Below are 20,387 nucleotides of genomic sequence, written 5' to 3'. Positions count from 1 at the left end.
GGGTAAAGTTGGTTGACATTCACTTAAAGTCTTTTGTTTTATAACCTAATTTATAAACAATTTCTGTTTTTCACTAACATAACTTTGGCTCAGAGTTGTGAATTAAGGACAAAAGGCAACGCTGATTATTGTTGGGGACAAGAATCTGAAGAGTTGCAGGAAGGTCCTGGCTGGTTAAAGCAGTGCGTTTTCTGATTACCTATGACTCTGGGGGGTGGACCTGACATCCAGGTTTCTCCTGGGAAGGATCACTGGGCAGTGACACCCCTTTGAGATGCAGTCGCCCCTTACGGGCAATCGGGCAGCAAACCCATGGATGCTCCAGGGCCTCTCTGAACACTTTCCATCATCTCTGAATTGTTTATACCCAGTGCAGTGTAAGTGCTTGTAAGAGGCTGTAAATCTGATGTGGTTATTACATACACAGTTGCCAGCAAATGACAATTTCAAGCTTTGTTTTGAAACTTCTGGAATTTTTTTCCCTCAGATACCTTCTATCCACGCTTGGTGGAATCTGCAGATGCAGAACCCATGGACGTTAAGGGCTGACTCTACGTGCCGTTCTGAATGCCCGAAAGAGGTTCTCAGAACAAGACAGTTGTAGCCAGTGCACTTTAGAGCCAGAATGGGCTGTAGGAACAATCAGGCTGGCTCCTTTTGCATTTGACCCTGAAGATCAGAGGTGTGTCTTCTTATGAGGTTTTGTGGCTACTAGTAGAAGAGTAGAAGTTGGAACGGAACCTTTGTACAGCCCAAGGCCGTGGGTCTGTCTTTGCACCGTAGGTGCCTTTGTGAGGTTGCCATGTTCCGTGCTGTCAGCATGTGGTTCCTGTTAGGAGGAACTGTGCATCCAAGATTTGTGAATGCAGGGCCAGCCTGTGCTCCCTGTTGTTTCCTCAAAGTAGGATCGTAAGTGGTTTTTTGAAAACACCAACGTTACTATTCTGTTCTTCTTTTCTTGGCTCTTAGGTGCTGAGTTACTTTCACCATCAAAAGGAAGTTCGGCAGGGAGTGGAAGAGATGCTTTACAAGCTCTACAAGCCCATCCTTTGGAGAGGATTAAAGGTGTGCCTCTAACTGTCCGTGTTCAGGATGCTGAGTAGGCTGTGGGGCTTAGCATCTTCTGATTCAGAATTGCAGTAAAATAAGACTCAAGGCTGGGCCTGCGTGAGATTCTGAATGAATACTTGATGCTTTTATTGAAAGCATTTCTTAAACTGGGAATCTGAATGTGCTTAGTGCTGGATGCACAGCTGGAAGGAGGGTCGTCACGCTCAGTAAACCAGCAGGGGTGGTGTGTGCAGAGCTGGGCTGAGCCCTCCTGGCCCTGAGGACCTCCTGCTGGTGCCTGGGGACCGCATGTGGGGGGAGGGGGTCGGACGAGCATGCGGGTCGTTTCAGCACAGGTGACTCTGCTCTGGGGGCATGACATGATGGCCACTGATTCTTCGTGACACAGTGGACTTAGGTAGGGAAACGCCTCTGTGGACATGGAGCTGGAAGTTTGGTTTCATTTAAGGAAGGTCTCACAAGTTCGATTAGGTTAAATGTTACAGTTGTCTTTAATATGTAAATAGGAATATGTCTGTGTTGAGACACTAGAAGCATTGCTTGAGGGATTCTGTGCTGTCAGCTCTTTGGATTCTGAAACTCCTCTCGCCATTCCAGGCCAGAAACTCGGAAGTCCGGTCCAACGCTGCACTGCTGTTTGTTGAAGCGTTTCCTATTCGGCACCCAGGATTTAATGCCATTGAGATGGACAGCGAGATTCAGAAACAGTTCGAAGAACTCTACGTATGTATTCATGTGGCCGGGCTCCCAGCCTGCAGCTAAGTCTGGGCCTGGGTGTCCCTGTGACTGCCCCGTGCGGCCTCCAGAGGGCAGTCTTTCCAGATCCTGACGTTCTTCCAAGAACCTGGCTTTTCCCGGTGCCTCCTGTGGCAGCGAGGACTCGCAGGGTCTGTTTCCTCTTCCTCTCCGTCTCTTTTGGAACCTGTCGTCGTTTATTGTGTGTAGTTTCGAGTGTCCTATGTGTCGCCCCAGCAGAGAGGCCGAGTCACCATGGTCGGAACAGAGCCCGGGGCTGGTCTCTCTGTCTGATAGCTGTGTACCTTGGGCAAGTTGGGCACTGACTCTTCTGTCTTCATCTGGGTGGCGGGCGTGGTGGTAGCACCTGTGTAAAGTGGGGCAGTGTCGTGAACAAACACACAACTAGTTAGCTTTTAAGGCAAGTAATGCCTATGGCAGTGGGTTTTTTCCGATCTAGTGAGACGTTAGGACATCAGGATGCGACATTTGTTTCTGAGGGGTAATCTCTGATCTTTCGCCTGGTAGGACAGTGTGAGCCTCTGCTGATTTCTCTACAGCCCTTGGCATTTGCAGGTTCTCCTGACACAAGCTAAGAGATACTACTTATTGTTCTAGTTAGTAGAATAACATTTTAGGAAGGGATAGCAAAAATGCCATGATAGTGAAAGTTACCCATAGCTGTCCTAAAATACTTGCTTTGGTTTGTTTGTTTTCTCACCCACTTAAAAAAATATCAGACATGCAGAAAGTTGAAATAGCATAATTATGATGTCCTGCTTAACCTCTTCACATTTACTCACTTGTGCATTCACATTTCACCCACGGATACCACCCGCACACGCAAAGACACTCACCCCCCTGAAGTGAACCATTGGCAGTGTTCTGCCAGGTGTGCCTCATCCACACGTGTGTTTATTTAAAAGTCCCTTGGGGATCATGGTTAATTTTGTGGACAAACGTTGCTGGGCAAACCACAACTAGATTTTGGAAGCTTTTAGTCATAAGACCATGAAAAACTTATGCTCTTTTTAGCTCAGGTGTCCAGTCTATGAAGCACTTGTGTCTACCTGAAGCATTGAAGACTCTACACTTGAATACAGAGATGGAGTGTGTGCTGGAGGTCTAGCACCACCCTTCTTACATGGAATCTGCCGCAGGTGCTTGGCCCCAGCGATGGGCCTGACCGTTGATGAGGAAGGTGTCGTCCCAGCCCACAGATAGGGAGGCAGTTTGCGTGGTTGTTTAGAGTGTGGAGTCAGGCAATTTGTTTGAATCCTAGTTCCCAATTAACGTCTGATTTTTCTCAAATTAACCTCTTTCAAGTCCTGTTTCTTCTTTAATACTGGAGAAAATATTTTATCAGATTGTGATAAGGTTCCAATGAAAAATTGTATATAAAGCATTTAGCTCAATCCCTAGCACTAAGGTGAAAGTGGTTATAACTGTCCCAAAGGACATTACAATCTGTAAAGTGATGTAACCGTCCCACAAAGTCCACTGTAACATCAGTTCAGTTCAGTTGCTCGGCAGTATCTGACTCTTTGTGACCCCATGGACTGTAGCACGTCAGGTTTTCCTGTCCATCACCAACTCCCAGAGCTTAACATAGTGCCCCTGTATCATAGACAGTCTGTATTCAGGTTAATCATTATGAGTTTTGTACTTGCTTTATTAACTATTTAAAAAGTAAAAATTAATACTTCCTATTTTGTTTGAATTTAAGGAAGGAAAAACATTAAAGGAATTTCAAGTCAGTTAAATTTGTTTTTTCAGAACTATAAGTATTAAATTCTAAATAACTCCTTTAAGTTTTAAAAAAAACTAGATTGTAGAGAACATTGATTTTTACTTTTTTTTTTTTCAGTTTAGTTCAGTTACTCAGTCGTGTCCAACTCTTTGTGACCCCATGGACTGCAGCTCGCCAGGCTACCCTGTCCATCAACATGTCCCAGAGCTTGCTCAGGGTGGATGGCTGAGGTTGATGGTCAACACCATTGAGTCAGTGATGCCATCCAACCATCTCATCCTCTGTTGTCCCCTTCTCCTCCTGCCTTCAATCTTTCCCAGCATCAGGTTCTTTTCCAGTGAGTCAGTTCTTCCCATCAGGTGGCCAAAGTATTGGAGCTTCAGCTTCAGCATTAGTTCTTCCAGTGAATATTCAGGACTGATCTCCTTTAGGATGGACTGGTTGGATCTCCTTTCAGTCCAAGGGACTCTCAAGAGTCTTCTCCAACACCACAGTTCAAAAGCATCAGCTCTTCAGTGCTTAGCTTTCTTGATGGTCCAACTTTCACATCCATACATGACTACTGGAAAAACCATAGCTTTGACTACGTGTACCTTTGTCAGCAAAGTAATGTCTCTGTTTTTTAATATGCTGTCTAGGTTGATCATAGCTTTTCTTCCAAGGAGGAAGCACCTTTTTTTTTTTTTTTTTTTAAACTTTCATGGCTGCAGTCACCATCTGCAGTGATTTTGGAGCCCAGGAAAATAAAGTCTGTCACTATTTCCCTTGTTTCCCCATCTATTTGCCATGAAGTGATGGGACTGAATGCCATGATCTTAATTTCTTGAATGCTGAGTTTTAAGCCAGCTTTTTCACTCTCTTCTTTCACTTTCATCAAGAGACTCTTTAGTTCTTCACTTTCTGCCATAGGGTAGTGTCATCTGCATATCTGAGGTTATTGATATTTCTCCTAGCAATCTTGATTCCAGCTTGTACTTCAACCAGCCTGGCATTTCACATGATGTGATCTGCATGTAAATTGAATAAACAGGGTGACAATATACAACCTTTCCCACTTTGGAAACAGTCTGTTGTTCCATGTCCAGTTCTAACTGTTGCTTCTTTGCCTGCATACAGATTTCTCAGGAGGCAGGTCAGGTGGTCTGGTATTCCCATCTCTTGAAGAATTTTCCACAGTTTGTTGTGCTCCACAGAGTCAAAGGCTTTAGTGTAGTCAATAAGGCAGAAATAGATGTTTTTCTGGAACTCTCTTGCTTTTTCTGTGATCCAACAAATATTGGCAATTTGATGTCTGGTTCCTCTCCCTTTTCTAAATCCAGCTTGAACATCTGGAAGTTCTTGGTTCATGTACTGTTGAAGCCTGGCTAGGAGAATTTTGAGCATCACTTTGCTACTATGTGAGATGAGTGCAGTAGTGCGGTAGTTTGAGCATTCTTTGGCATTGCCTTTCTTTAGGATTGGAATGAAAACTGACCTTTTCCAGGCCTGTGGCCACTGCTGAGTTTTCCAAATTTGCTGGCATATTGAGTGCAGCTCTTTCACAGCATCATCGTTTAGGATTTGAAATAGCTCTACTGTAATTCCATCACCTCCACAAGCTTTGTTGGTAGTGATGCTTCCTAAGGCCCACTTGACTTCGCACTCCAGGATGTCTGGTTCTAGGTGAGTGATCATAGCACTGTGATTATCTGGGTCGTGAAGATCTTTTTTCTAGAGTTCTTCTGTGTATTCTTGCCACCTCTTCTTAATATCTTCTGCTTCTGTTAAATCCATACCTTTTCTTTCCTTTATTGTGCTCATCTTTGCATGAAACGTTCCCTTGGTGTCCCTAATTTTCTTGATGATATATCTAATCATTCCCATTCTATTGTTTTTCTCTATTTCTTTGCATTGTTCACTTAGGAAGGCTTTCTTATCTCTCCTTGCTATTCTCTGAAACTCTACATTCAGATGGGTATATGTTTCCTTTGCTCCTTTGTCTTTAGCTTCTCTTCTTTTCTCAGCTGTTTGTAAGGCCTCCTCAGACAACCATTTTGCCTTTTTGCATTTCTTTTTCTTGGAGATGGTTTTGATCACGGCCGTCATACAATGTCACAAACCTCCGTCCATAGTTCTTCTGGCACTCTGTCTATCAGATCCAATCCCTTGAATCTATTTGTCACTGCTACTGTAAAATCATAAGGGATTTGATTTAGGTCATACCTGAATGATCTAGTGGTTTTTCCCTACTGTCTTGAATTTAAGTCTGAATTTGGCAATAAGGAGTTCATGATCTGAGCCACAGTCAGCTCCAGGTCTTGTTTTTGCTGACTGTATAGAGTTCTCCATCTTCCGCTGCAAAGAATATAATCAATCTGATTTTGGTATTGACCGACTAGTGATGTCCATGTATAGAGCCATCTCTTATGTTGTTGGAAGAGAGTGTTTGCTATGACTAGTGCAATCTCTTGGCAAAACTCTGTTAGCCTTTGCCCTGCTTCATTTTGTACTCCAACACCAAACTTGCCTGTTACTCCAGGTATCTCTTGACTTCCTACTTTTGCATTCCAGTCACCTGTGATGAAAAGGACATCTTTTTGGGGTGGTAGTTCTAGAAGGTCTTGTAGGTCTTCATAGAACCATTCAACTTCAGCTTCTTTGACGTTAGTGGTTAGGATATAGACTTGGATTACTGTGATATTGAATGGTTTGCCTTGGAAATGAACAGAGATCATTCTGTCGATTTTGAGTCTGCACCCAAGTACTGCATTTCGGACTCTTTTGTCGACTGTGAAGGCTACTCCATTGCTTCTAGGGGATTCCTGCCCACAGTAGTAGATATAATGGTCATCTGAGTTAAATTCACCCATTCTGGTCCATTTTAGTTCACTGATTCCTAAAATGTCAATGTTCAGTCTTGTCATCTCTTATTGGACCACTTCCAATTTACCTTGATTCATGGACCTAACATTCCAGGTTCCTATGCAATATTGTTCTTTACAGCATCGAACTTTACTTCCATCACCAGTCACATCCACAACTGGGTGTTGTTTTTGCTTTGGCTCCATCTCTGTTCTTTCTGGAGTTATTTCTCCACTGATCTCCAGTAGCATATTGGGCACCTACCGACCTGGGGAGTCCATCTTTCAGTGTCCTATCTTTTTGCCTTTTCATACTGTCCATGGGGTTCTCAGGGCAAGAATGCTGAAGTGGTTTGCCATTCCCTTCTCCAGGGGACCACATTTTATCAGAACTCTCCACCATGAGCCATCCATCTCAGGTGGCCCTACCTCGTATGGCTCATAGTTTCATTGAGTTAGACAAGGCTGTGATCCATGTGATCAGTTTGGTTCATTTTCTGTGATTGTGTTTTTCATTCTGTCTGCCCTTTAATGGATAAGTTGAAGAGGCTTTGAAAGCTTCCCGATGGGAGGGACTAGCTGTGGGCAATCTGGGTCTTACTCTGATGGCCATGCTCAGTAAGTCTTTAATCCAATTTTCTGTTGATGGGTGGGGCTGTGTTCCCTCCCTGTAGTTTGTCCTGAGGCCAAACTATGGTAGGGGTAGTGGTGACCTCCTTCAAAAGGACTTATGCCAGGATGTCCTGGGGCTCCCAGGACGGTTGTGTTCAGTGCCCCTGTGGTATTGGAAAAGACTCTTCAGAGTCCCTTGCACTGCAAGGAGATCAAACCAGTCAGTCCTAAAGGAAATCAGTCCTGAATATTCGTTGGAAGGACTGATGCTGCAGTTGAAGCTCCAATACTTTGGCTACGTGATAGGCAGAACTGACTCATTGGAAAAGACCCTGATCCTGGGAAAGATTGAGGGCAGGAGGAGAAGGAGACAACAGAGGATGAGACGGTTGGATGGCATCACCGACTCGATGGACATGGGTTTATGCAAGCTCTGGGAGATGGTGATGGACAGGGAAGCCTGGTGTGCTGCAGTCCATGGGGTCCCAAAGAGTTGGAAATGACTGAGCGACTGAACTATACTGACCCCGTGGCAGGCCACTGTTGACCCATGCCTCCGTCAGAGGCTCCTGGACACTCACAGGCAAGTCTTGCTCATTCTCTTGTGGGGTCACCGCTCCGTTCTCCTGGGTCCAGATGCATACAAGGTTTTGTTTGTGCCCTCTGAGAGTCTGTTTCCCCAGTCCTGTGGAAGTTCTGCAATCAAATCCCACTGGCCTTCCAAGTCAAATTCCCTGGGGGTTGTCAGTTCCTTTGCCTGATCCCCAGGTTGGGGAATCTGTTGTGGGCCCTAGAACTTTTGTAGCAGTGCAAGAACTTCTTTGATATAATTGTTCTCCAGTTTGTGGGTCGTATGCCCCATGGCTCTATGGCGGAGCTAATGGTGACCTCCTGCATGTGGATTTATGCCACATGCCGTGCCTCCCAGGTCTGCTGCAGTCAGAGCCCCTGACCCCTCAGCAGACCACTGCAGACCTGTGCCTCTGCAGGAAACACTCAAACACTCAAAGGCACGTCTGGCTTCATGGAAGCCCACGAATGCTGGAGTGGGTAGTAGTGAAGCTCTTCTTCAGTAGATCTTCCCGATGCAGGAATCAAATCAGGGTCTCCTGCACTGCAGGTGGATTCTTTACCAGCTGAGCTACCAGGGAAGTCCTACGGTTTTTTCTTAGTGGAGATGGGTTTATGTTTTTCAAGTAGCAAAACTTGGTCAACAGTCTTATAGAAATGAGATGTCACTGTCAAAACAGATATTTTAGAGATCTTTGAAAATTAAAATTGGCAATAATGGAATCTTGTTTGGGATGAAAATGGATAGGGACAGGCTTTTGTGTGAGCTGAGTACCCTGTGATGGCCTCAGATCCCTTTTGGGAGTGAAGTGAGTGCATCGGGGGAGGTGGTTGTGAACAGAGGCCGTGAGAGCTGAGTCTCCGTGGGCCTTGCTTTGCTGTGGATGTCCTTGGGGAGGCAGGTGCCTCTGACCAAATCCTAAAATGTCCTTTATTTTTCTGTGACAGTTTATAGGTCAGCCAGGTAGAGAATTTTGTATTCAAAATCATTTTATTCCAGGACTGCCAAAATATTTTGTATGTTTTCTAGCATTGAGGGCTTCTGAAGTTTTAAGGATGATTTTCTTTATCTTTTGATTTTTTTTTCTACCACTATAACATGATACTCAGTGTGTTGGTTGCATGTTAGACAAAGGAAATTTTCTTAATAATCTTTTTCTTTTCTTCTTTCCAATGTCCATTTGTTCCTAACTCCTTTTAAGAAGCAGTGCAGTGTCATGGTTAAGTTAATAACAGAGCTGGTTAAGAGCAGGAGTTCTTTCTGTGGAGGACGAGACAATAGTGGTTTTAGGCTGTGGCCACGTGGTCCAGCCACTCCACCTGCCTCTTGGCAGGAAGGCAGCCGATTGGTTTATTCCAATGAAACTGACCTACAGATACCGATATGTGAATTCAATGTGATATTTACATGTTGCAGAATATTATTCATTTTTTCCAACCACTTGTCATGTCCTGTGGGCCACGCAGAGACAGGCATGGGCCTCTCTGGCCTGTGGGTCAGCGGTGAGCTCATGACCCTCTGGATCAGGGCCTGAGTCGGGGGGTGGGGGGGTCTAGGAGGTGAGGGAGGGCTTGATGAAGATGACAGAGGAGGCCCCTGTGCGTGTCTGTGGTCCCTGAAGGGTAGTGGTTCTCTATGTAGAAGCCGCATTGCATGTTAAGTGCTGTTGTCCTGGTGGTTGACTGAGTCCCTGATGTGGGCTGTGTGCCATAAGGTGATTACCTGCAATTATTGTTGAAGAGTAATGCTGTTAGTAATCCATACAGAACAAAAGCTATGAAACTTGTGAGTTCCTGACGTTCCTTTCTGTTTTTTATTTTGTCTTTCTTCCTTGCTGTTTGTTTTTCTCAAGTGATCTATCGTCTTCACTTTCCATCCTTGTTGTGAAGAAAGGGTTGGCTGGAGGAGGTGGCCGGCTCGGGGTTTCGCTGGTGGTGTGGCGCTGTCCTCCGTGGGCGTCTTCCCTGCCTGCTGTGCTGGTCGTGCTTTTGCGTCAGTGCATAGGCTGGGCGCTGGTGGAGTCCCCGCGGCCTCGGCGTGGGCAGCAGGCAGGCTGGCCCCCCGGGGCAGTGATGGAGGGTGTCCTGCCGCACGCGCTCCGCTCTTCCTGCCTGTGCAGCTTGCAGAGCTTCTGCCTGCTCTCCATGTGCCTGCTCCCTCAGCATCGGTCTCCACTCTTCCCAGCAGCTTGTTCACTCCCACGCCGCCCGCCTCACGGTGTCTGCCAAGGCCTGGCCCCGGCTCGGCTGGTCTGAGCTCTGTGGGCACAGTGCTGCCTGCTCACAGCCCTGCTCTGGGGGAGTGGACCGCCCCCCCCGCCCCCCCCCGCCCTCGTGTTTGCAGCACTGCCTGCTCTGGCTCTCGTCATCCGGGAGGAGAGGAGGAAGGAAGTGCTTACTCATCCGAGTTCAGCCTTTTTCTGGTCTAATTATGCAGGGAGGATTATTTTTGCTTTTAAACTTTGGAGTGGAAAGTTCCGCATATAGCAGTAGAGGGCCTTGTGCAGGGCCTCTGTGCACAGGACCCCTGTGCCCTCAGACGGTGCTGGTGGTGCTGACCCGGCCCACTTGGTTTCTTCTCCCGTTTTACGCAGATCCTAGCCACAAAGCATTTCAGCTCTTAAGTACTTCAGTGAATGTGTTTGTTGCTCAGTCATGTCCAACTATTTGCGACTCTATTAGCTTCTGGTGAATGATGTCAGGTCGTGATCTCCAAAGATTTAACTTTGCGAACAGGGAGCAGACTTAATCACTCAAGAGCGTTTGTGTAGCAGAATTTTATTAGAGTGAAAAAGGGCAGAGAAAGCCTCTGACACAAATATCAGAAGGGGGATGGAGAGTGCCCCTCGAGCTAGTCTAAGCAAGGCCTCACATACTCTAACCAGACCCACTCCCATAACTACATCTTAAATTAACAAGATTAGAATTAACAATACAAAGGTCTTACCAGATCCACTCCCACAAGTCTTAAGATAATAAGATTAGTCAGAAGGTTCTTGTTAAAAAGGAGAAGCATGTCCTCAAACAAGATAAATTGTTGTTACATAGTCCTTAGTATATAAGGGCCCCATCACTTCATGGGAAATAGATGGGGAAACAATGGAAACAGTGGCTGACTTTATTTTTGGGGGCTCCAAAATAACTGCAGATGGTGACTGCAGCCATAAAATTAAAAAACGCTTACTCTTTGGAAGGAAAGTTATGACCAGCCTAGACAGCACATTAAAAAGCAGAGACATTACTTAGCCAACAAAGGTCCGTCTAGTCAAGGCTATGGTTTTTCCAATAGTCATGTATGAATGTGAGAGTCGAACTATAAGGAAAGCTGAGTGCCGAAGAACTGATGCTTTTGAACTGTGGTTTGGAGAAGACTTGAGAGTCCCTTGGACTGCATGGAGATCCAACCAGTCCATCCTAAAGGAAATCAGTCCTGAATATTCATTGGAAGGACTGATGCTGAAGCTGAAACTCCAAAACTTTGGCCACCTGATGTGAAGAACTGAGTCATTGGACGAGCCCCTGATGCTGGGAAAGACTGAAGGTAGGAAAAGGGGACGACAGAGGATGAGATGGTTGGATGGCATCACCGACTCGATGGACATGAGTTTGAGCAAGCTCTGGGAGACAGTGAAGGACAGTGAAGCCTGGCATGCTGCAGCCCATGGGGTCGCAAAGAGTCAGACACAACTGAACAACTGAACTGACCGAATCCTTAGTATAGAGCTTAAGATGAGTTGCTTTGTTGTGTGATCATTAGCTCTTACGTGTCGGAGACAAAGCACAAAGACGAAAGTTTGTCCTTTTCTCCTCCTTGAGAGCCCCAGATCCCTTTCTCCTCCTCCAGGGCCCTGGACCCCTTCCTCCTTGAGGGCCCTGGACTCCTTATCAACCTACCTAAGATTATCTCTCTCGACCCCATGGACTGTAGCCCACTAGTCTCCTCTGTCCATGGGATTCTCCAGGCAAGAATACTAGAGTGAGTAGCCATTATCTTCTCCAGGGGATCCTAACTTAGGGATCGAACCCAGGTCTCCTGCACTGCAGGCAGATTCTTTACCATCTGATCTGCCAGGGAAGCCCCTTTACTTCAGTAGGTGTCCTTAAAAGACAGGGTCTCTTTTTTTAAAAACATAATCCTACCATTGACACAACTCAAGTAAGATGAATTGTGATTCCTTGATTTGATCAGATATTCAAGTCATTGTTTTTCAGCGACATTTCAGTGATTTTTTTCCCCCAGTTTTGTCTGAATCTGTGTCCGGGCGAGACCTACGTTGTGACTGGCTGGTGTATTCATCTCTTGGACAACCAGCTTCTGCTCCAGCAGTCACGCCGTCTCCCTCTCTCTTTGTTTTTCTTCTTTTTTGCTGGCTTCTGTTGTTGAGGAAACACAGCTATTTTCTCATTTCCCATAGAACCTGTCCCACTTGTCATTCATATGTTCCTCTGCCTTTAAATTTCCTGTAGGTTGGTTAAATATGGAGTAGGTTAGGGTCACGCCTCCTCTGTAAGGTGCTCGGCGGGATCCATGTATGTGGATCAGGGGTGCGTAACCTCCGGTCCCCACCTATGTTGTTGGCCGCCACCTTGCCCACTGCTTGGACAGTTGATCACAAGCGGGTTCACTGTATTCTGGGCTTAGTGTGTTACGGCATTTTGGAAGTTCATGAGAGTGGTTAATACTCTGTGTTTCACAAGAATTACCAAAGTCCCTGTGTGTCCCTCTGTGTGGCAGTGTGGTGTTGGAGACCCTGCAATCAGCAGAGTCACAGGCAGGGTCGGCAGGCAAGGCACCACGTGTGTCTAGATCAGTTCAGTCACTTGGTCGTGTCCGACTGTTTGCCACCACATGGACTGCAGCACGCCAGGCCTCCCTGTCCATCACCAGCTCCCAGAGCTTGCTCAAACTCACATCCATTGAGTTGGTGATGCCGTCCAACCACCTCATGCTCTGTCATCCCCTTCTCCTCCTGCCCTCAATCTTTCCCAGCATCAGGGTCTTTGCCAGTGAATCAGTTCTTTGCATCAGGTGGCCACAGTATTGGCGCTTCAGCTTCAGCATCAGTCCTTCCAATGAATATTCAGGACTGATTTCCTTAGGATGGACTGGTTGGATCTCCTTGCAGTCCAAGGGACTCTTAAGAGTCTCTTCCAACACCATAGTTCAAAAGCATCAATTCTTTGGTGCTCAGCTATTTTTATGGTCCAAATCTCACATCCATACATGAGTACTTGAAAAACTATAGCTTTGACTAGATAAAACCTTGTTGGTAAAGTAATGTCTTTGCTTTTTAATATTTTGTCTAGGTTTGTCATAACTTTTCTTTCAAGGAGTAAGTGTCTTTTAATTTCATGGCTGCAGTCACCATCTCCCATGATTTTGGAGCCTAAGAAAACAAAGTCTGTCACTGCTTCCGTTGTTTCCCCATCTATTCACCGTTAAGTGATGGGACCGGATACCATGATGTTAGTTTTTTGAATGTTGAGTTTTGAGCCAGCTTTTTCACTCTCCTGTTTCACTTTCACCTTCATCAAGAGGCTCTTTTGTTCCTCTTCACTTTCTGCCATAATGGTTGTGTCATCTGTATATCTGAGTTTATGGATGTTTCTCCCGGCAATCTTGATTCCAGCTTGTGCTTCATCCAGTCCAGCATTTCTCATGATGTACTCTGCATATAAGTTAAATAAGCAGGGTGACAATATACAGCCTTGATGTATTCCTGTCTAGATGGTTTTCTGTAAACACTTGACTACAGGAAGCACACGTGACTGGAGGTCCCCAGGTGTGTATGTGTGGCTGTGCGGGAATGGCTTGTGACTGGAGGTCCCTGGGTTTGCCTGTGTGACTGTGCGGGAATGGCTTGTGACTGGAGGTCCCCAGGTGTGTGTGTGTGACTCTGGGAATGGCTTGTGACGGGAGGTCCCTGGGTGTGTGTGTGTGACTGCAGGAATGACACGTGACTGCAGGTCCCTGGGTTTGTCTGTGTGACTGTGGGAATGGCATGTGACTGGAGGTCCCTGGGTGTGTGTGTGTGACTGTGGGAATGACATGTGACTGGAGGTCCCCGGGTGTGTGTGTGTGACTGTGGGAATGGCATGTGACTGGAGGTCCCTGGGTGTGTGTGTGTGACTGCAATGACACGTGTGACTGTAATGGCATGTGACTGGAGGTCCCTGGGTTTGTCTGTGTGACTGTGGGAATGGCATGTGACTGGAGGTCCCTGGGTGTCTTGTGTTGACTTGTGGTGATGGCATGTGACTGGAGGTCCCTGGGTGTCTGTGTGTGACTGCGGGAATGGCATGTGACTGGCAGGTCCCCTGGGTGTGTGTGTGTGACTGTGGGAATGGCATGTGACTGGAGGTCCCCGGGTGTGTGTGTGTGACTGTGGGAATGACATGTGACTGGAGGTCCCCGGGTGTGTGTGTGTGACTGTGGGAATGGCATGTGACTGGAGGTCCCTGGGTGTGTGTGTGTGACTGCAGGAATGACACGTGACTGCAGGTCCCTGGGTTTGTCTGTGTGACTGTGGGAATGGCATGTGACTGGAGGTCCCTGGGTTTGTCTGTGTGACTGTGGGAATGGCATGTGACTGGAGGTCCCTGGGTTTGTCTGTGTGACTGTGGGAATGGCATGTGACTGGAGGTCCCTGGGTGTGTGTGTGTGACTGCGGGAATGACATGTGACTGGAGGTCCCCGGGTGTGTGTGTGTGACTGCGGGAATGACATGTGACTGGAGGTCCCTGGGTGTGTGTGTGTGACTGCGGGAATGACATGTGACTGGAGGTCCCCGGGTGTGTGTGTGTGACTGCGGGAATGACATGTGACTGGAGGTCCCTGGGTGTGTGTGTGTGACTGTGGGAATGACATGTGACTGGAGGTCCCTGGGTGTGTCTGTGTGACTGTGTGGGAATGACATGTGACTGGAGGTCCCCGGGTGTGTGTGTGTGACTGTGGGAATGGCACGTGACTGCAGGTCCCTGGGTTTGCCTGTGTGACTGTGGGAATGACATGTGACTGGAGGTCCCCGGGTGTGTGTGTGTGACTGCAGAAATGACACGTGACTGGAGGTCCCCAGGTCTGCGTGTCTCTGGACTTGAAATGGCTGTTGGGTTGTGACTGCCATTGTGCCCACGAGTAAAGCCAATGTGGAAAAAAGTGAACTAATTTAAGATAATTCAGCCTTTTTCCCTTTTGTACTTATAGAGCCTTTTAGAAGATCCTTACCCGGTGGTCCGTTCTGCAGGGATCCTTGGTGTTTGTAAAATAACCTCCAAATACTGGGAGATGATGCCTCCGACCATTCTTATTGATCTCCTCAAGAAGGTAACCGAGGAGCTGGCATTTGATTTGAGCTCTGCTGATGTGCGCTGTTCTGTCTTTAAGGTAAGCTTTTAAACTATATAAGGAGTATATGTTTATTATAGAATAGTTCTAACTTATAGAGAAAGAAAAATTTAAAAATCACCCAAGCCCTACTCCGTAAGTATAGCATTATTCACATTTTTGTTGTATATCCAGAGTCACTTTTGAAGAAAACAGAATAAAAGGGTTACCCAAAAAAGAAGTCTACTTCAAATAATACTAGTTTGTCATGTATGTTAGTGGAGGGGGCATAGTGTTTTAGAACAGGAGCTGCATGTATTTAAAATTTTTTAATGTTATTATATATCAGAATGAATTTTTTGTATACTGTACGTACTTTGCACAAGAACCTACAAGAACATTCTTTGTCCATCACCCATTTCAGCAGTTCTCAGAACACATCCACACTTGTTTCGTTGTAGCTGCTTCTGTCATCTCTCACACACAGTTACTTTGAAGCAAACCCAGGACATTTATCAGCTCATCTGTAATCATTTCAGTGTGATGTTTAAAATACATAGTCTTTTAGCGATGTCCTTGGTAGGTCTTCCTGGAGAAGGAAATAGCAACCCACTCCAGTATTCTTGCCTGGAAAATCCCAAGGACAGAGGATCCTGGCAGGCTACAGTCCATGGGATCGCAAAGAGTCGGACATGACTGAGTGACGTCATTTTCACTTTGGTAGGTTCTGTGCTTAAGACTCTGTGCTTTCACTGCAGGGGGTGTGGGTTTCATCCCGGGTCTGGGAAGTAAGATCCCACATGCTGCGCGAACAGCCAAAAAAAAAAAATAAAAAATAAAGTCTCTTAAAAATACGCATCTTTTTCCTAAAAACTAGAAAGAGAACGTGGTGCAGCGTGTCAGCTCTCCAGACACGTGTCTGGTCTGAGCCTGGGCTGCTCCCTCGGATGCCTGTCTGAGGTGTGGGGACAGCCGTGGGGGAGCACGGGTCTGAGACATGGGGGGCGCCGTGCCCCCCGTTTCCGTGCAGCATTGAGTTAGGACGTATAGGGGAGCAGTGGGCTGTGAGGAGGACTGGAAGGACTTGGACTCTGACTTTGGGACCTCCCACCAGAGCCTCCTGTTTCTTTCAACTCCAGTAAAACCCTTTAACGTTTAGCTCGGAAAGCTCTGGAAATTATTTCATAACTGCTTCAGTCTTGGTTGAATGAAGTAATGGATGAATTGACTATCAAGCACTGAAACCAGATTAATTCATTCAATGAATGCTTTTCTATGAAATTGTGTTGGCAAAAGTATTATTTTCTGTGGGTATATTTGTTTTACTGATGATTTTAGTAAAGAGAGAACTGAATTTTTCTTACCTGAACTTTTCCTTGTTTATGTTCCAATTTTGAACTGTTTGTCTTTCTTGTTTTTCGTAGTGTCTGCCGATAATTTTGGATAATAAATTGAGCCACCCGTTATTAGAACAGCTTTTGCCAGCATTAAAATACTGCCTCCATGACAATTCGGAGAAAGTGAGGGTGGCTTTTGTTGATATGCTGCTGAAAGTTAAGGCTGTGAGGGCTGCTAAGGTAAGGTGGCTAGAGGTTTGTTATTTAGTACATGAAATAAATAAGTTTATTTATTTTTATCAACAAAAGGACAAAGCAGTTTTGGTCCCAAGAGTTTCAGTGACCACATTTTAAACTAACTGATGTCCGGGATATTCTACCAGTTGTGTCATAAAGTATAATTTGTTTTGTCACTGTGTGCTTTCTTTTTGAAAGACATTAATGTAAGCAGTCCCCACCTTAAATTATAGTTTTTTCATATACCTGAAAATTTTTGCCGCAATATTTAAATGCTTGGCACACAGTAAGCACTTAAAATATTACTTAAGCATGTAGAATATGAGATCCCCATCCTCCAACATCTTAAAGAGGGAAGGAGTGTTTGTTGATTTGTGTGCATTTTGGTGTAAACCACTGAGGTGAGAGTGTTTTCTCTTAAGTCTAGTTCTGTTCAGCTTTTGGCTACAAATGTCACTTATGAGGTTGCTAACTGCATTATTATTTGGTAACAGTTTTCTTCCCCTACACAAGAATTCTCTGAAATGTACTTTAAAGTGGTCTTTTGTAGGGGCTCAGGGTTTGGGAACAAGCTGATACGTCTGTCGGTGGGGAGTCAGTGCCCAGCCCTGGGGCGTGTTCATGCCATGAAATGCTGCCACGTGGCCATGACGAGGGGCACGCTTTCGTGGAAAGACCACTAAGTTAGACAGAGGGAGTGCAGATGAGTTGTGGGGTGCTGCCGGCTCTGAGAACAGGGACATGCCTGTGTATTTGCTTAGAGCCTCTTCACCTATATCCCTGGAGGAAAACAGGAAGTGGACACCAGTTTCTGAGGCAAGGGGAGGGGATTGGGTGTCTGGAGATGGGGTGCTGGGGAGGACTTGCCCCTCCCAAGGATGCACATTATTTTATGCTTTTCGAATTTTGACTGGGTTTTTTTAATGAGAAAGGGCTATTTTGCGTGGCTTCCGTGGTCTCACTGCCTTGGTGTATGGTCTGTTTCCGGACTGCGCCTGTCCATCCTTGGCCAGGGCCACAGCCCGAGCTCCCTGCAGATCTGCGGACCCCTGATGTATGTGCCCTCCGGCTCTTCCTTCAGAGTTCCTGGTGCTCTGGGCTTTTGTATTTGTGTATGGAGTCTAGGATCAGGTTGTTGGTTCAACAGAAAGGCTGGCTGCAGTGTCGACTGGATTGTTGTAACAGCCTATTGAAAGTGTGGTTCTGAGTCTGAAGTGGGAGTTGTGGTGTAGTGTTTTGTTTGAAGTGCACATCTGTTTGCAAAGGACCGCTGAGGGGACGGCTGGTGAGACGGCAGAGATGTCCTGAGTCCCCAGCAGAGCAGGGGAGGGGCCAGGTGAGGCCTGGACAACATGTCTGTGCCCAGAGAGTCTGGGGTCTGGGGGAGGAGGAGGAGCAGAGGAGGAGGCATAATGCTTTAGTGAGACGCTTCTTGTATCTTAATGCTTAGCTTGCCCAAGCAAGGCGGAGAGTGATTTAGCTGTAAGATCTCTGAAGGTTTTGTTTCGGGCACACAAGTCAGTTCTCTGAAAATCCAGATCACAGATGGACAGGCCGGTGGAGAGGTGGCTAGGAGGAGCGGGTGGGTGTCCGTCGGCCCAGGTTGGCGCGCACGCGCACAGGCGACACAGGCAGGGCCCGTGCTGTCAGCGTGCCGTCCTGGCCGCTGCGTACAGTGAGGGCATCCTGCCTTCACGACCCGTGAGTCCTGGAGGGCTGGCCCGGAGGGCCAGGCAGAGGCTCTGGGCACAGACGCGGAAAGGTGGTGAGTAACTAACGCTGATTAGACAGTTAGGTCCTGAGGCCCCAGGCCGTCACCGCTTAGTTAATTAGGCTTCTGTCTGTGTTTTCGATCCTCAGGGCTGGTGATTTCAAGTTGTTTACTGTTTGTTTTGAAATTCTGCAGTTTTTATGTTGTATAGCTGAGATTTAGGCCAAATCAACAGTATACTAATATTGAAATATCTTTATTAAAAAACCAATTTGGAATTTCTTAATATGCAATTATTTTTAACTTTAGAAATGAAACACTGGTTAGCAATTTTGTTTACAGTCTTGTCTGCTGTTAATGTCACCTGTGGGTAATATGTTTGGATAAAAATAAAACCTCAGGTAAGTGAAGAACCCTGAATTAATCCAAATTGTTCTGTTTTATTTCAGGAAAAGTAAATCAAAGAAAAATAGGTTAATATGGGGCTTTTCTGGAAAGGCAGCCTTGCAGGGAATGTTTGTTGCAAGAATCACCCAGCCCTGGAACCTTGGCATTCGGTGTTTGTGCCAGCTGCTTGTGTCCGTTCAAGGTGGTCTGGTCTCCACGAGTGTGCAGGAACCAGCCCTTTCAGTGTGAAGACCCTCTCTTTTTAGCGCTGCCCTGTGGTCAGGGTTTCCTGGGTGTCTGGGTTGGTTTCAGCAGGTTTGGGTGAACTCTGCGGTCCTGAGGCTGAAGGGCCCTGCTCTCCCGAGCACCCGGCTCCCCTCTTCGCATCTGGTGCTATGCCAGCTGCTCTGGGTTGACACTCTGCTGATGGTGTGGCTGTCGGGCGGCTCCTGTCTTTCCTGTAGTAACTTTCAGAAATACCAAGTGTGTGCATGGAAGTGTCCCAGGGGCGTGTGGGGAGTGGTGGTAGGGTTGATGCTTGACATGCCCTCCAGGGGAGGTGGGGTATGTCCGTCTGGAAGTGCAGGGTCCTCGGGCCTGCAGGATGCACTGAGGTGTTGCGGAAGTGTGGAAGCACTGGGCAGGCAGCGCGTGGAAGCCGGCCCCTGGGGAGGGGCCTTTGTGTTTATGGCTTGGAAACGACCTGAAGATACGTGCTGATGAGGAAGATCCACCGAAAGTCCTGGGAAGGGGGCTGTCGTGGGAGCCAGGTCCTTGAGAATCGTCCGTGTCTGTACGCTGCTCCCGTTGCACAGATGAGTGTGCCTGCACAAGTGACAGACGGGCTCTGACCGCCCCCATGCCCACTTCCCATCCAGCTCTGTTTTATGTCCATTATTCTGCGGCGTTTCCCGTTTTAAATTCTTGTCGAGGAGTTTGGCCCTTTTCTGTGGGCGGTGGACAACTTGGATGCTTTTGAGCCGAGGGCAGCAGGCAGTTGTGTGTGCGTGCAGCAGCTGTAGGTGGTGGAGGAGGCACGTGGCCACCCGGTCAGCACTCGGGAGACAGCAGGAGGGGTGCCCGCGGGCTGCCTGTGTCTGAGGCGGGAGACCAGCTCGCTTTCGCTTTCTGTGCCAAACCTGCTGCACATGTTTGAATCCACTTTTCACGTTAATGGCCCCAAAGTTGTGTTGTTTCAGGAAACTTTAAGATTATTAGGCTAATAATCATAACTGTCATTTGGGAGTCCTCTGCTGCCCTGTTGGATTATAATCAGGCCCGGCAGCCTTGTGCTTAGCTGCCATGCATGTCAGTCTCCTTCAAATATGGGCTTGATTTCTCTGCAGAAGAGCCCCAGGTCCTGGTGGAGTCATTTGAAATGAGTTTTCTAGAATATGAAAATTAGCTCCTTTATGATTGTGATCTTGGTTTTCTTTTGCACGTGTGCCGTGTACACAGTTTTGGAAAATATGCCCCATGGAGCACATTCTGGCCCGTCTGGAGGCGGACTCCCGGCCGGTGTGCCGGCGCCTGGTGGGGCTCATCTTCAACTCCTTCCTGCCCGTGAACCAGCCTGAGGCCGTGTGGTGCGAGCGCTGCGTGGCGCTGCTGCAGATGAACCACGCGGCCGCGCGCAGGTTCTACCAGTACGCGCACGAGCACACGGCCTGCACCAACATAGGTACGCGTGGCCCTGCCCTGCGCCCCGCCCCCACGCCCCAGGACCCCCACCCCTGCATCCTTGCCCCCACAGCCCAGGCCGCACCCCATACCCCCGCACCCCGCACCCCCACAGCCCTGCACCCCCAGGCCC

The 20,387-nt window shown here is 47.3% G+C and overlaps 1 protein-coding gene across 2 annotated transcripts in view; it reads left to right on the top strand.

The window, feature by feature from the left end:
- The window catches only part of NCAPG2 (non-SMC condensin II complex subunit G2), a 67,746-nt gene that overhangs the window by 18,658 nt on the left and 28,701 nt on the right, over positions 1–20,387 (top strand). For both annotated transcript variants that reach the window (XM_043464003.1, XM_043464004.1), the window contains 5 exons: positions 970–1,065; positions 1,669–1,794; positions 14,783–14,962; positions 16,327–16,479; positions 20,033–20,255. In XM_043464003.1, coding sequence (XP_043319938.1) covers positions 970–1,065; positions 1,669–1,794; positions 14,783–14,962; positions 16,327–16,479; positions 20,033–20,255 — 778 coding nt within the window. The remainder of the gene's footprint in view (positions 1–969; positions 1,066–1,668; positions 1,795–14,782; positions 14,963–16,326; positions 16,480–20,032; positions 20,256–20,387) is intronic.

Source organism: Cervus canadensis, chromosome 3 (genome assembly GCF_019320065.1).
Source record: "Cervus canadensis isolate Bull #8, Minnesota chromosome 3, ASM1932006v1, whole genome shotgun sequence".
Classification (NCBI taxonomy): Eukaryota; Metazoa; Chordata; class Mammalia; order Artiodactyla; family Cervidae; genus Cervus; species Cervus canadensis.
This window is presented reverse-complemented; position numbering and strand designations above follow the sequence as displayed.